Source organism: Magnolia sinica, chromosome 11 (genome assembly GCF_029962835.1).
Source record: "Magnolia sinica isolate HGM2019 chromosome 11, MsV1, whole genome shotgun sequence".
Taxonomy (NCBI): Eukaryota; Viridiplantae; Streptophyta; class Magnoliopsida; order Magnoliales; family Magnoliaceae; genus Magnolia; species Magnolia sinica.
In genome coordinates, this window is record NC_080583.1 from 30,521,613 (window position 1) to 30,535,146 (window position 13,534).

A 13,534-nucleotide genomic window follows, 5' to 3' on the forward strand; every position below is an offset into this window, starting at 1 on the left:
GATGAAGGGACAACATATATATCAGCTCGATCGAAAACTTCCGTACCCAAAAAGTTTTCAACGGCAAGTGTTTAATCCCTACTGTGTGGTCCACATGAGCCTTGGAACTGCCTCATTTTTGGGGCTTTACCCTAAAATGATACAGAAAAATGGATGGACGGTGTGGATAAATCCTTTACATCACGGTGGGCCCTAAGAGCAGCTGTCCGTTGCTAGCTAGGGTAGTACCTAATCCGTGTTCCCTGGATTGCTGAAAGCGGGGCCCACTGTGAAAAACTGAAGACCCGAGTACGCTGTCCATATACTCGTGCCGACGATCCTCACTTTTTAGAACCCTCCCGCCCTTTCGCTTATCGAAAAACCGTCATTCGAGTTCTTTCTTCTCTCTCTCAATCAATCCAACAAGAAGAGAAGATTTCTTCTCTCTGTTCCTTCAATCAAACCAAAAGAAAAGGAATAGTTCTGAAGGTAATAACTCCAACACCCTCTCTCTCTATCAGCTGCAGTCAATCCATTTCACTTTTTGTTTTCTCTCTCCTCTTTGAATTCTTGATTTATACGAAATGACAAGTGGGTTTGATGCAGAATCCAAATTCCAGTCTGCAATTTTGCTTATTTTCGTTTGAAATTTCAATACTCCACAAGATGGGTTCAGAAGGAAGAAAGGAAGAGAGAACAAATCTCAGATTCTCTCTTTCTTGATTTTCTTTCGTTTTTTGGTCTAAATTGAAAGGTTTGTAGGATTTGATTAGTTGAATAAAGTTCTAGAACCTTGTTTTGGTCTGATTTTCTTGTGGTTTTTGCTTCCTTTTCGTCGGAATTCATCTCCCCAGCTAGAAAAAAAGACGAATTCTGTTATGGTTTTCTCGTCCTTTCTGGAAGGATTTTTGGGTTTCCAATGCAGAAAGATAAGTTCTGGATTTTCCCTATTATTTTCTTGATATTTCCCCGTTATTTTCCCTGTTTATTTGAGAGAGAATCTTGATATAAAAAGCAGATGATATTGGAACGGCACGTTTTTCACTACCAATCCAAATTCCTGCCTCGAAATTCCAGGACTCTAAAATGTTGCAGCTTTCACTACTGATCCGAATACCTGCCTTGAAATTCCAAACATCTTCTTTTCAATTTTTTCAAAAAAAGAAAGAAAGATGCATACTAAAACTTTGGATTTGACGTTTTTCAAAATGATTAAGTTTTAATTAATTCTATTATTCTTTTTCCTCCCAAAATGGCATTGAAGATGGCATTAAGTCTTTGACCTTGATTCACTATCTATTTTGTTTTCTTATGGGGCATTGAAGTTATGGCTTTGGTTTATTTATGTTTTTAGATAGGCATTTATTCATTTGCTTATTCAATTGTTTCTCTGTATGCCCAATGGATTTTTTATTTTTTATTCTTTCTGTGAAGATATTGAGATATTGAAAGCTGTTCTCAAATGTTTTGTTGATTCTGCTTTTGGATCTTTTTGTGGTATCCTTTCTATTTATTGGGCATACAGAGAAACAATTGAATAAGCAAATAGAGAGAGAGAGAGAGAGAGAGAGAGAGAGAGAGAGAGAGAGAGAGAGAGAGAGAGAGAGAGAGAGAGAGAGAGAGAGATGGTAATCTGAGGGCTTCTGTACTTCTTTTAATTGTTTTCTGATGCTTTTGTAAAAGATGTTAGGTGTGTGGTCCATTCATTTGTTCGTTCAAATTTTTTTCTTTTTTGTAAGGCCCATGTGACTTCTCTTTTTTCGATCTTGGGTGTTCTGCAGCAGGAAGAGTGAATGATGTCTGCACAGAACATGGGGAAACCCAATCTTGATGACTGGCTCCCAAAAAGTTCATATTTGTTTGCTTGATTGCTCTCTAATTACCAATAAAACCTTGCCTACACGCATGTAAAAACAGTGCAAGATCCGAGTGGTCCATCAAGTGGTTCACACTTAGCAGATAATCTAGCCCAAGAAATGCCAGTCTGCTCATGTGTGGAACAGTATATTAAAAGACTGGATGTGTAGAACAAGTTTTTCCTAGGTAAAACTGACATGTTTTCTGGCCTCGAGATATAAAGCATGTAGCTCACCTGATTGAAATCTATGATCTTTCCCATATGTCCAACATTGCCATGTGCAATTAGGTGCGGGCTTTTAGCAGAAGTACTGTCACAATATTATCTTTCACTATTAGACAATAGAGTTTTGTAGGAAACTATGCTGCCCTTGTTTTTGTTCCGTAAATTATGACTTCAATAATACGGAAGTATTTGTAGAAAATGTTCTGTTTTTTGTCGTGGTATGACTTCAGCGGTTGCATGTTTCATTTATTTTCTCTTGATAAATAAATACACAGCTTTTGTTTTAGTTCTTTGGAAAATTTTAATGTAAAATTTTCCTTTTGAGTTACTACCAAATCCTCATGCCAGAGGAATTTTCTTCTTCTATTTCCAAAATCGCAGCGAGGTACATGAGGCGAAGGATAAACAAACAGGGGAAATTGTTGCTTTGAAAGAGATATTAATGGGTGATTTACAGTATGTGGTATGGTGTTTTTCTTCTGTTGATTATTGTCATGACCGGGAAACAGTTTGAGACAGGTAGCTGGTAAAGTCATTTTAGTGATATATTCACGCTTATGAATATGGTGGGCCTTTTTGTTTTGTGCTTTGCAGGAAGTAAATGCTGTAATGCGTGAAATTAGAATTTTAGGAACATTTGATCATAAAAATGTGATTCCTTTGAAGGAGATTTTAACATCTTCAGGTTCCATTTGAATTTTCACATTTTCCTTTTCTTCTTTGCTCAGCTAGTGGCTCTAATCCTACATAAATTTTATCAAGGCTAACAAATTGTTCTTCAGATTTTCTTCAAGACATTGACAAGGACGAGCAAGGAAATCCAGGTGTGTTTCTCAACATGGCATCCAATTTAGACCGATGAGATTGTGATGGGATTCAAGGGTGTTTACATTATTTTAATATTTTATTGAAATAGATGTTTATGATTAAAGTAATAGATGGTTAGGATTATATTGGGGTTTCTTTTCGTTTGAGGAAAAAGTAGTTCAAGTACATGTAATCTTGTAATTTTATAATATAGTTGATTGATTTTGATTTGTTAAAAGAAATATTATATCTCCCTAAATTTCCAACATGATGAACCCAATTTGCTGGTGGTTTATGCTTGCTCCTGCTGAGCTGCTTTTGGATCTCTCATAATTGGGGTTTTCATCAGTATGTCGCTGAGCTGCTGACAGGATTCTGAAGCCTGTCTACCTCATGCTGACTCAGTCAAGAGGCTTCTGCTTTTTCACTCTCTTGAGCCATCTATTTTGGCTAACAGGATCATATTAGGATGATAGGTCTTTGGGGCCCAATATTGGAGGAACTTTTAAGGGAGATAAAGAAATGGTGACCTTTGATTTTTCCAGCCAAATTGGCATAAGAATCTCCTATGAGGAGAGATGATAACGTTGAAGCTATTCAAGGAGTCTTTGAGTGGGGGCCTCTTAATGGATGGGTATTCATTAGGTGACAGAATAAATTGGGGCATGGAGAATAGGTATTTAGATTAATTTTTTACAACATACATGAGGTAGATTTTACACATGCTCTTTGCAATGATAATGATTTAGCATATTTTTCACTGTTGACAATTTGTTAACGATGAGTAAGGATGGCCTTAGCCTCCATTTTTTTTTTCTTTTTCTTTCGGGGGTGTTTTAAAACCTTTGATTATGTATTGTTTGAATCTTAGTGGCTTTCAAGTCATATCATAGAAGTTTAGGGAACCAAATCATGGTAGGTTAATTTGAGGCAAGTTACTAATTCTTTTACCATTTTTGTAAGGGCTACAGTTGGCTACCACTACACTGGTAGAATCTACTTGGTTCTTGAGTACATGGACCATACTTTGGAAGGTCTTTTAAGTCATAGAGATGCGCCATTTCCAGCTGCACATGTCAAGGTATCACGTGGCCTAAAAGAAGTTCATTTCCTTCATTAAACTGACCCTTGGAAATTAGGTGTTTACCAATTTTCCTTGTCATTGCTATATGAAACAGATATTGGATGGGCTCTGCTATTGTCATGCTAATCGAGTGCTTCATCGTGACATCAAAGGTTTGTCATCAAATACTTAATTGGATCTTTTTCTTGTTGAGGATTTTATTTTTTGAAGCTTCCATGATATCCATTCTGCACATATTTGTGCAGGACAAAACATTCTCATCAATAATGAAGTTTAAAGCTTGCAGATTTTAGCCTTTCACGCTGGTGCCCCAGTGATGACAGCAATGAACCAAACAAGGACAACACCAAACTTACATTAGAGGTTACTTCTTTGTGGTATAGGTATTGCTATACCTTGATCACCATCATAGTTAATCTTCTTTTCTTTCATACCAAGAAAATAAACCATATATTCCTCTTCTCAACTGGTTCATGATCATAATGGTGTGAGTAGGCCTCCAGAATTGCTTCTTCAAACCAAGGAGGATCGTGATTATGGCACTTCTATTGACATATGGTCTGTTGGCTGTGTTTTTACAAAGCTGCTTGGACAACAAGTCATGGAAGGGGAAAACAAGGCAGGCTTCTATATCCCAAATCCTTAAATGGAGGATTTATGTATGGTGGAATATGAAATTGGCTTTCTTAATTCTGTGATTGTAATCAATTATGGGAAGGAATCTATGTTAAAAACAAGCTGAATTGGATCTGCACTGGATTCTGTGATTGTAATCAATTAAGGAAAGGAATCTCGCCTTCTGTGTTTCTCTATTAAATCAAGAGTGGATACTTCCATTATTTCCTGACCATCAATAAAAGATTTGATGCCTCAAGCTTTTTCCATTCCTTCACCTTAATGTGAAAATATGCCTTTGGTTTTTTCCTTGGAAAGGCCATACTTGTAGTCATTCAAACTTGATGTTCAGGGACATTCATGTTTTTCCATTGTATGACCACCAGCCCACATAACATACAATCGTATTTCTTACACGGATATTTTTTCATCATGCAAAATATTCTCTTTTCTGTGATTGTTCCTTTGTGTCACCTCTAGTATTTTGCATAAACTTCGGTTTTAATTTTCTTTTATGAACTTTGGTATGAGTTTGGATTTGAGCATGTAGTTCAATGGTAGAAAATCTGCATTCCAACATTGGTATCCATGGTAGTCCAGTTCATCTATGAAATTATATATATATATATATATATATATATATATATATATATATAACTTCAGTGTGGGTTTTGGTTGTCTTGATTTGAAAAGTAAGCCTCCTACTTTGTGATCCCAGTAGAGAAGGCTGATGCTAGTGCTCCGTTTTTTGCTAGTTGCAGGCAGATCAATTGCATGAAATTTATGCGTTGTGTGGATCTGCTGATGAAGACAACTGGCCTGGAGTTTCCAACTTGCCCAAGTATAATGAACTCAAGCCACAAAGTCCAATGGAGAGATGTATTAAGGAGGTTTTCAAAGAGTAAGTAGTTCTAGATTTAGTTGTCTATTTTCAAATGATAAGTTCTAATTCAATATCTCAAGTAGTTGGCATCAAAGTTGATGGAAATGAAGAAGGGGCTTAATTTATACTCCCTTTTCTCAACAGTCTTGACACCCCTACTTTGGAGTTACTGGACAAAATGCTAACTCTAGATCCATCTAAGGTATCGCTTTTGATTTTTTTATATTTGTCAAATTCATCTAAATGTATAGATATCTCTCGTGGTGGTGACTAGTGGGAATTTACTTTGTGTGCTCAATGCTTATCATGACTATGAGCTAGCTTCTTGTTCGAAAGATAGTTCCTTGACTTTTATATTGTTTATGTTCCTTGGAAATCCAATGGTTCATATGTTGATGGATCTTGTTCTAAAGTTATAGGGGCTCCTTCTGGAATCTCTCTTGTGGGCCCTTGAGTAAAGAATGAAGTCAACTCCACAGCTACCATGGCTAAGGAAACAATTGTTTATCAAATTTTCTTGAGTACCTTGAATTCCTTAACCACGTCATCGGGTTTGGGTGACCTGTGATTAGTTTTGAGGTCATCCTATGTTGTGGAATCTAGGACGAGTTGGGATGGACAACTCCTTACTATCGGGCATTTTGTTGCCATCGCCCTTCACCCCACGTGAGTGTGCTGTTGGAAAATTTTAGAAGGACATGGAAGCATAAACTTTGATAAATTTCAAGTTTCCATTAACATGAATAGGATCCTATCCGTATACAATCAAGTTCCAAAAACTCACAAAATAACACTCAAGATTTTACCTCAAATTTCTATCATATGATCATTGTTGAATTCTGATGCCATTCTTTAAACACAGGTCTCTCCACAATCTATCCCAGAAAACCAGAGAGCAGAAAAGCTTGCACATAGCCTAAGGTAGGGCTAATTTGTGCACACCTTGAGAGTCATCCATAGGTGGACCCATGTGCGCATGCATAGTGAAGGAGGGAGCAGAGTGGATTCTCTCTCTCTCTCTCTCTCTCTCTCTCTCTCTCTCTCTCTCTCCTCCTTTCCTCTCTCTCTCTCTTTTAGATGTCTCAAGGGGCGGGGATGTCTAGGCATCTCTCTTGCTCTTTTTTCCTTGGGATAGAATCTATTTATAAGGAGTAAAGGGTTTAGAGGAAAACACCAATACGGTTCTCCTCACCCCTATAGGTTTTGGTATGTGCTACCACATTGATAGCCTAAAAGCGTACCTTATCCACGCATCAAAATTGATCAAATCCTCCCACTTTCGGTCACTTCCATCTTTAACCTAATCCCATGCCAGTATAAGAGATGGATCAACATATCTCAACCATTGGATGTCTCATCAAGTGCGATGAAAATAATTGAACAATTAAAATCAAAGGATCAATGGTTAAAACATTTAAAATGCACTAACCAACTTAAAAACCACTTGATGAATAGTGCAAGCGTCAAGATCAGTCCATGATATGTATCCTAGGTATCCAATTGGATCCCTTATTGGAGCATGTGGGCTTGTACCACATCCTAATGCATGCACCCAACCACACCCATATGCCAGCCACTAAAGTGACCTTGCAAGCTGAGTCAAAGCCTAAAACACTAGGACCATGAAGTTCATACATGATCAAGTTATTTCGGTCTAGGTATAATGGTCTCCCAAACTAGCAACTTGATGAGATCCTCCATTGCAAGTGCTTAGCTAGGTGTAAACACAAGAACCTACATTTCTTAAACATTCACACTTCTATGTAGGATAGGGCGTGAGTACCAATAGCTTGATGGTGAAGACCTTCCATCCCAAATCATTGCTGGTTCCTTCTCATAGGATGACCAATTAAACATTTCATGAATTGCCCACTCCTACTATTATGGTGATGGAATTTAGGGTTTTGAGATTAAGGCAAAACAAAAGATTCTATTATAGCTAAGGTGATACATAAAACATTAGCTTTCCAAGGCACATTATATTAACATGTGCGTGTTCACTAGTTTATAAATACTTGTGTTGGGCTTGAATGGACATTCACATTAGAGGATCACATGACCAAGAGGCCCATCATGCTCTGATTGGATTAACTTGATCGTATGTTAGCTCTGACTAATCCTTAGACCAAGGTCATTCAAGGACTTCATAACCTAGTGTTATGGGCCTTTACACGCCTTTTGAGGTTACATCGGTGGCTAACACAAAGGTGTTATTGGGATCACACATTAGGATGTAGTAGAAGCCTTATGTCCACCACCAGTAAGGGATCCACTAGTCTTTCCTAAGACTTAATTGTGGACAGATCTTATCGATTAGACCATCCATAATAGGAGTGGGAAATTCATGAAATGTTTAATTGGTCATCCTATGAGTAGGAACCATCAAATGTTTAAAGCTGGCTAACGCTCTAAAATGTTTTTAAAAGGTTTCTTGAATGTTTTCAAGCGTTAAATCTTTTGATTTCACCATTAAAGTATTTTCATTAAACTTGATGGACATCCAACAAATAGCATCTTTTAATGGTCCACCATTTGTGCTTGAATGGAATATTTGGCCAAACATAGACACCACAGTTAGTGGAAGGATTCGGGTCAATTTGGGCACATAGATAGGAGGAGCACAATTTTTTTATGATGTAGGGATCCATATTGAAGTCTAGTTGTACTCCTATAAACCCTAAACTCTTATATAAATATATTGTATCCTAGAGGGGATAGCTATTAGAAGAAGAAGAAGGAGAAGAAGAAGGAGAAGGAGGAGGAGGAGAAGGAGGGGGAGGGGGAGGGGGAGGAGGAGGAGGAGGAGAAGAAGAAGAGATCTCCGGTCACCCTTTGGACAGCTGAAGAGAGATCTCCACCCTTCCTCCTATCCTCCATCATGTGTGCTCACCCTTTGGACAGCTTCCATCTTCTCTTCATGTCCATAACCCAATAGTGTGGGCATGCGAATGCTTTCTCCACTCTTCCTCCTATCCTCCATCATGTGTGGTCACCCTTTGGACAGCTTCCATCTTCTCTTCATGTCCATAACCCAATAGTGTGGGCATGAGAATGCTTTCTTCACTAGAGATAGATCAAGGAGAGACCTATGCTGATGGATTGACACCAAGCTTCTACATATTTAAGGAGAACACGATCATAGGCATGATCTCAACCATCAGTTTGCATGTTTTGAAAAGTTGATATCATAAATGGGTATGTGGTTTCAACAAAGGACACTTCTAGGGGTGGGAATGTGGGTTCAACAAAGGTGGTATCTAAAGAAGAAAAAATGTATTTCTTCTCAAGTTCATAATTTTTTTAATCACGTTGATTAAACGGATACCCAACAAAAATGCATTTACAAGCACAAGGGGAAAATATGTGATGGCGGGTACGAAGTGTATGAGCATAGCACAAATATCCAAAAACTTGAAGATGGTCATGGTTGGCGTTTTAAGAGCATTTCATATGGAGTTTTATCATCTAAATTAGGAGTGAGAATTTGGTTAATTATGTAAGTAGCGGTCAAAATACATTCTCCCCAAAAAGATAAGGGTAGGTTTGCTTGGAAACATTATGCTCAGGCCACTTAAGGACGTATCTAAGTTTACGTTCAACAACGCCATTTTGTTGAGGGATTTCCACACAAGTACACTGATGGATGATGCCATTTTCTTGGAAAGAATTTGCATTTTATGACAGAGAAACTCAGTTATGTTGCAAGTACGAAAACATGAGTAATGGGGGTGACATCATCGTCTGGAAGTTTGACGAACTTAGCGTTATAAGTACATGTTTAGCCCATAAGAGAGGACAAGGTGGGTATTATATGGTCAGATGCTCCATTATCTATGATCCATGTGATCAGAAAAGGAGGAATAATTGAGTTATGAGAGGAAGGACTACCAATAAGATTTGCACAGCCACATTTCCATTGGGGAGGTGAATGACAGGAACCTAATTGTCTTGTGTGGTACCATGGGGAGGTGATGTTGGCATGCAAGCGTTGTGGGCAATGGAATAAAGCGTAGCTTTGGATGTTGAGTCACGAGATAAATTGTGGGAGTTGCTTCGTGATCAACCCCAGTTAGGTGGATATCCCACCAGAGCATAGCAATTGGAACTGATGTGGCCAAATTGATTGCAATGCTCACATTAAGGATGACTGCATCCCCGTCCTGATCTGTGATTGGATGGGGTAGTTCTAAGTGCATGTTGAGGCTAAGTATTGACTGACATGGCAATGGTATCACCATAATTGTGAGAGGGCAAGTGAAGAAGTCTTTGTTTTTCCTCATTTATAATTGGATAAACCTTGCTAACATGTGGGAGAGGATTCTTAGCTAGAATTTGAGTACGAATGTGACAATAAGTGTTATTCAGGCCCATCAGAAATTGATAAACACGTTAAGTCTCTTAAAAAGTTTTTGAGTTCCTTGAGAGCTCTGCAAGTGCACTCAGGATTGGTGATATGAGTACCCAACTTATCTTGATATGATTTGAGAGTGTTGTAATAAGTTACCAATGCTTATTGATCCTGCTGGAAGGTGCAAATACCCTGTTTTAAGTTAAAAATACGAGGATGGTTGCTTTGGGAAAATTGTTCCCTGAGCTTCAACCATATCTCGCAAGGGGTTCCTCCATAAATCATGCTATTGGTAAAAGACTAGTCTATAGCATTGAGCATCCAGGATGAAACCATGTCATTGCATCTTTCCAAGGCTTCTAGTTCCGGTGAAGTGGAAGGCTTACTTAGTGTGCCATACAAATCCCAGTTTCTTTTTGGCGTTTAAATCCATTTCCATGGCTCTTTTCCATATAGAACAATTTTCTCCGATGAGTAGAGAAGAGACAAGGATGACCTCTAGGTGATCAAAGTGCAAGAAGTAAGAAGACGACACATTGTTGATTTGGCTTGTCATGCTAGATGACGTATTCATGATCGAATGAAATCCAATAAAGGCCAGGTCACAAAAATAATAACGAGAAGTAGCACTTGATTAGAGCAAATCTGAATGATTGAGCAAGCCCACAGGACTTCCTATAGTGAGGTTTGTCTAGCAGCAAGAAGGGAATCACGGCTTGACGTGGAGCAAGCGATGTAGGGTCCACTCCATCCATACTAGGATTGAGAGGACGATGTGGTCAGAGGTCGGACCGACAACACCATGAGACCCATGAGTAGGTAATCAACACTTAAGATGAAACACCAGAAAGCAAGAATCACACTCCATTCAAACACCTTAGATTGATAAATAGGTCAGTCGTACTTGCACGAGCATGTAATAGTGGGCATTGTATGGCGTTGGGGCCACAAATAGGATGACGCAGGTGTTGGTGTGTGCAAAAGAAGGTGCTCTTGTGAAGTACTGTAGCCGAAAAAAGGGGTTGAACAATCTTTGCTTTCTCAAATAAGATGGCTTTTCTGAACCCTTTCTGGACGAGCAAGGACTGAGGTTGGAGAAATTGTGATTTCGCTGGATGGCTTATGTGTGAAAAAATGACGATTTGGAAATGGGAAAAAGGGCAGTTGCAGGTACTGGTTGCACTGATTATCATAGTGCGGATGGTGTGGATTGAATAAACTAGCAGAGAAGAAGGAATGGCCCGGATCCAACTCTCTTAGTATCATAGGCACTTCAATATGCCCTACATGTCCAAAGTGCACATGCCACATCCATCGAAATGGATGGTATCATCAAAAGCTGGCCATGTGTGATATCTATTCTCTAGCTTGAGGGAGAGTGTTAGGTATATAGTGCACTCATGTCTCATATTTCGGTGCTCCCTCACACTACACCCTGTCATTTTCATATTAGGGTGGCTTAATAAAACGTTTAGAGAGAGCATTCCTCTTAACTCATTTTTTCTCAAATGTATTTTCTTTCTTCTCTATAGATACACATCAATGTTGAATATTTGTTGTAAGAAGTGGGGCCGGGATTAGATTCTGGCATTGGCGCGACAAAGCTGCAGTGGGGAAGCTATATGCACGCTATCTAGCTCACATCATCATTAATAGTTGGACCAAAATGAAAGCACCTGATTCAGCAGAATCAGCTGCAATAAGGGCTTGGTCTCATTAAGTCAATAAAAAATGGCTCGGTGGTATCTTAACGAATTGGTCCACTTGGAAACAGAATATAAGGACCTCAAAATAACCACTTTTCATAAAGATTCCTTTTTTATTTTATTGAAATTTCATTTTTACAGAATACTGAACGACTCAAAATACTTAGGACACAAGAGATTGCAATGGAAGAAATTTAGTATGCCTCTATGTTCAGTAAAACATACAAACTTATTTAATGATAGTGTTATTTAAGTGTAAGTCAAAAATAAAAAAACTTCATTGATTGAGTTAAAGGTGGTCTTGGAAAGACCATGCTTTTTTATTTTTCAGTAGACAGTAGTGATAGGTTTGAAGTCAGAGCAGGGTCAGAAGCAAGAGTGGCACCTTGGCTGGAAGATCCACACAACTGGATTCAAAATCATATAATGGTCTGTTGAAGCTTTTGTTGTTTTTGTTGTCGTCTAGGTATGGTTATCTTTACTTTAGTGCTGGATTTTATTTCCAATTTTATTACTCATCATGATCCAACTGAAGTACATCTGCAAATGCTCTAAACCCTTCCTTGATTACTCAAATACTGTGTTTGAAACTTGTGGGAGCTTATACTTTATTGTTGTCTTTTACGCGAAACTGCATTAATTGTTCAGCACATTTATGTTTCTCAAAAGCTTTTTGATGGTGCGGTCCATCATTTGGCACCTGGGTTCATCCATGATTTTGCCATGATAATGAATGTTTTTTGCAGATGAACATTGGGATGCTCCCAAGACAGCATCACCATGTGTGAAAGGTCCGACCTGTTTATCGCGCCGGCAGACCACATGATGTACCAGTCCTTGTATCACCAAAATGGATTATTAGGAAAATAATAGAAAAAAACCACAATTCAATGAGCATATATGGACCACTTGTTGAGTGGACCACCCAGATTTTTGACCTATGGACATTCATCAAGGGCAAGTGTTTAATGAATGTTTTCAATCTCAAGTGTGCCAGAATGACGACGGGGGTGCTCTTCTTCAGCATTCTGAGATGCATGGTTGGGAATGGAATTCCTCTTGTGAAGATTTCACAAGCTTGGTCTTTCTCAAATGTCTTCCTCAACATGGATTTTTCAACTTGACCTTTTTCAACAGATTTCAAATCTCTGAGTTTGTAAGATTTGATATTTCTTCCCTTTTGTTTAACCCCATCAAGTTTATGGATGAGGGACCACCTATTATCTCGACCATTAGATTATGGACAAATTGGGTAAATTGTGTTCTGCTTCACTCTCAAATATTTATTTTTTTTGGGTTAGAATGTTTGGTTCTTTATCATTTTAACTAGTAAAATTTTCCATGTGATTCATCAGAGCTGCTTGTGTTTGAAACATTCCTTTTCTTTCTCCCCTCTATGCAGAGAATATTGGCCGAGGATGCACTTAAAGAGGCTTATTTTTTTACTGACCCTCTTCCAAGTGATCCCAAGAGGTTCTGCATCCCCAATCTTTCAAAGATATATGATGTTATGCATTGCAGGCCGTATCATGGAATTTCTCTATACTGCTTCCTCCCTGCACTAAATATGGCAAACATGGATGGTGATTGGGACCATTCGTCTGGTGGTAGCTTATTCAGTTGTGAGTCTCTACAGCATGATGGTAGCTCACCAGATCAATGGTAGCAGTGACAGCACATATTTGCCATGCGTACTGCCAGGAGGGAGGGAGCTCCATTTCTCTCTGAAATCCACTCTACCTCTACCAACAGAAGTTCAAAATCCTAGTCTTCAATACACGACGGCATTCCAAACCTCTGCAATTGCATAACTATATTCTTCCATGTTACAGCTTACCCAAATATGAATCCACGCACAGGCTCCAGCCTGCATTTAGCAGTACCAGATCAAACCTCCCCTTTGGACAGCCTCAAAGAAGCCTTAGGAAGAAGGTGCATGAAGAAACAACAAAGGAGAAGGTTAAGCGATCCACAAAGCGATCAGGGCATTGAATGGTCCATGCAATTGCATAACTATATTCTTCCATCT

General features: G+C 38.7%; 1 protein-coding gene across 1 annotated transcript in view; it reads left to right on the top strand.

The window, feature by feature from the left end:
- Nucleotides 1-4,599, top strand: part of LOC131218082 (uncharacterized) — a 29,502-nt gene extending 24,903 nt beyond the window's left edge. The window contains exons 4-9 of the mRNA XM_058212764.1: nt 2,657-2,747; nt 2,845-2,886; nt 3,841-3,950; nt 4,048-4,105; nt 4,240-4,336; nt 4,449-4,599. Coding sequence (XP_058068747.1) covers nt 2,657-2,747; nt 2,845-2,886; nt 3,841-3,950; nt 4,048-4,105; nt 4,240-4,336; nt 4,449-4,599 — 549 coding nt within the window. The remainder of the gene's footprint in view (nt 1-2,656; nt 2,748-2,844; nt 2,887-3,840; nt 3,951-4,047; nt 4,106-4,239; nt 4,337-4,448) is intronic.
- Nucleotides 4,600-13,534: the final 8,935 nt, after the last annotated feature.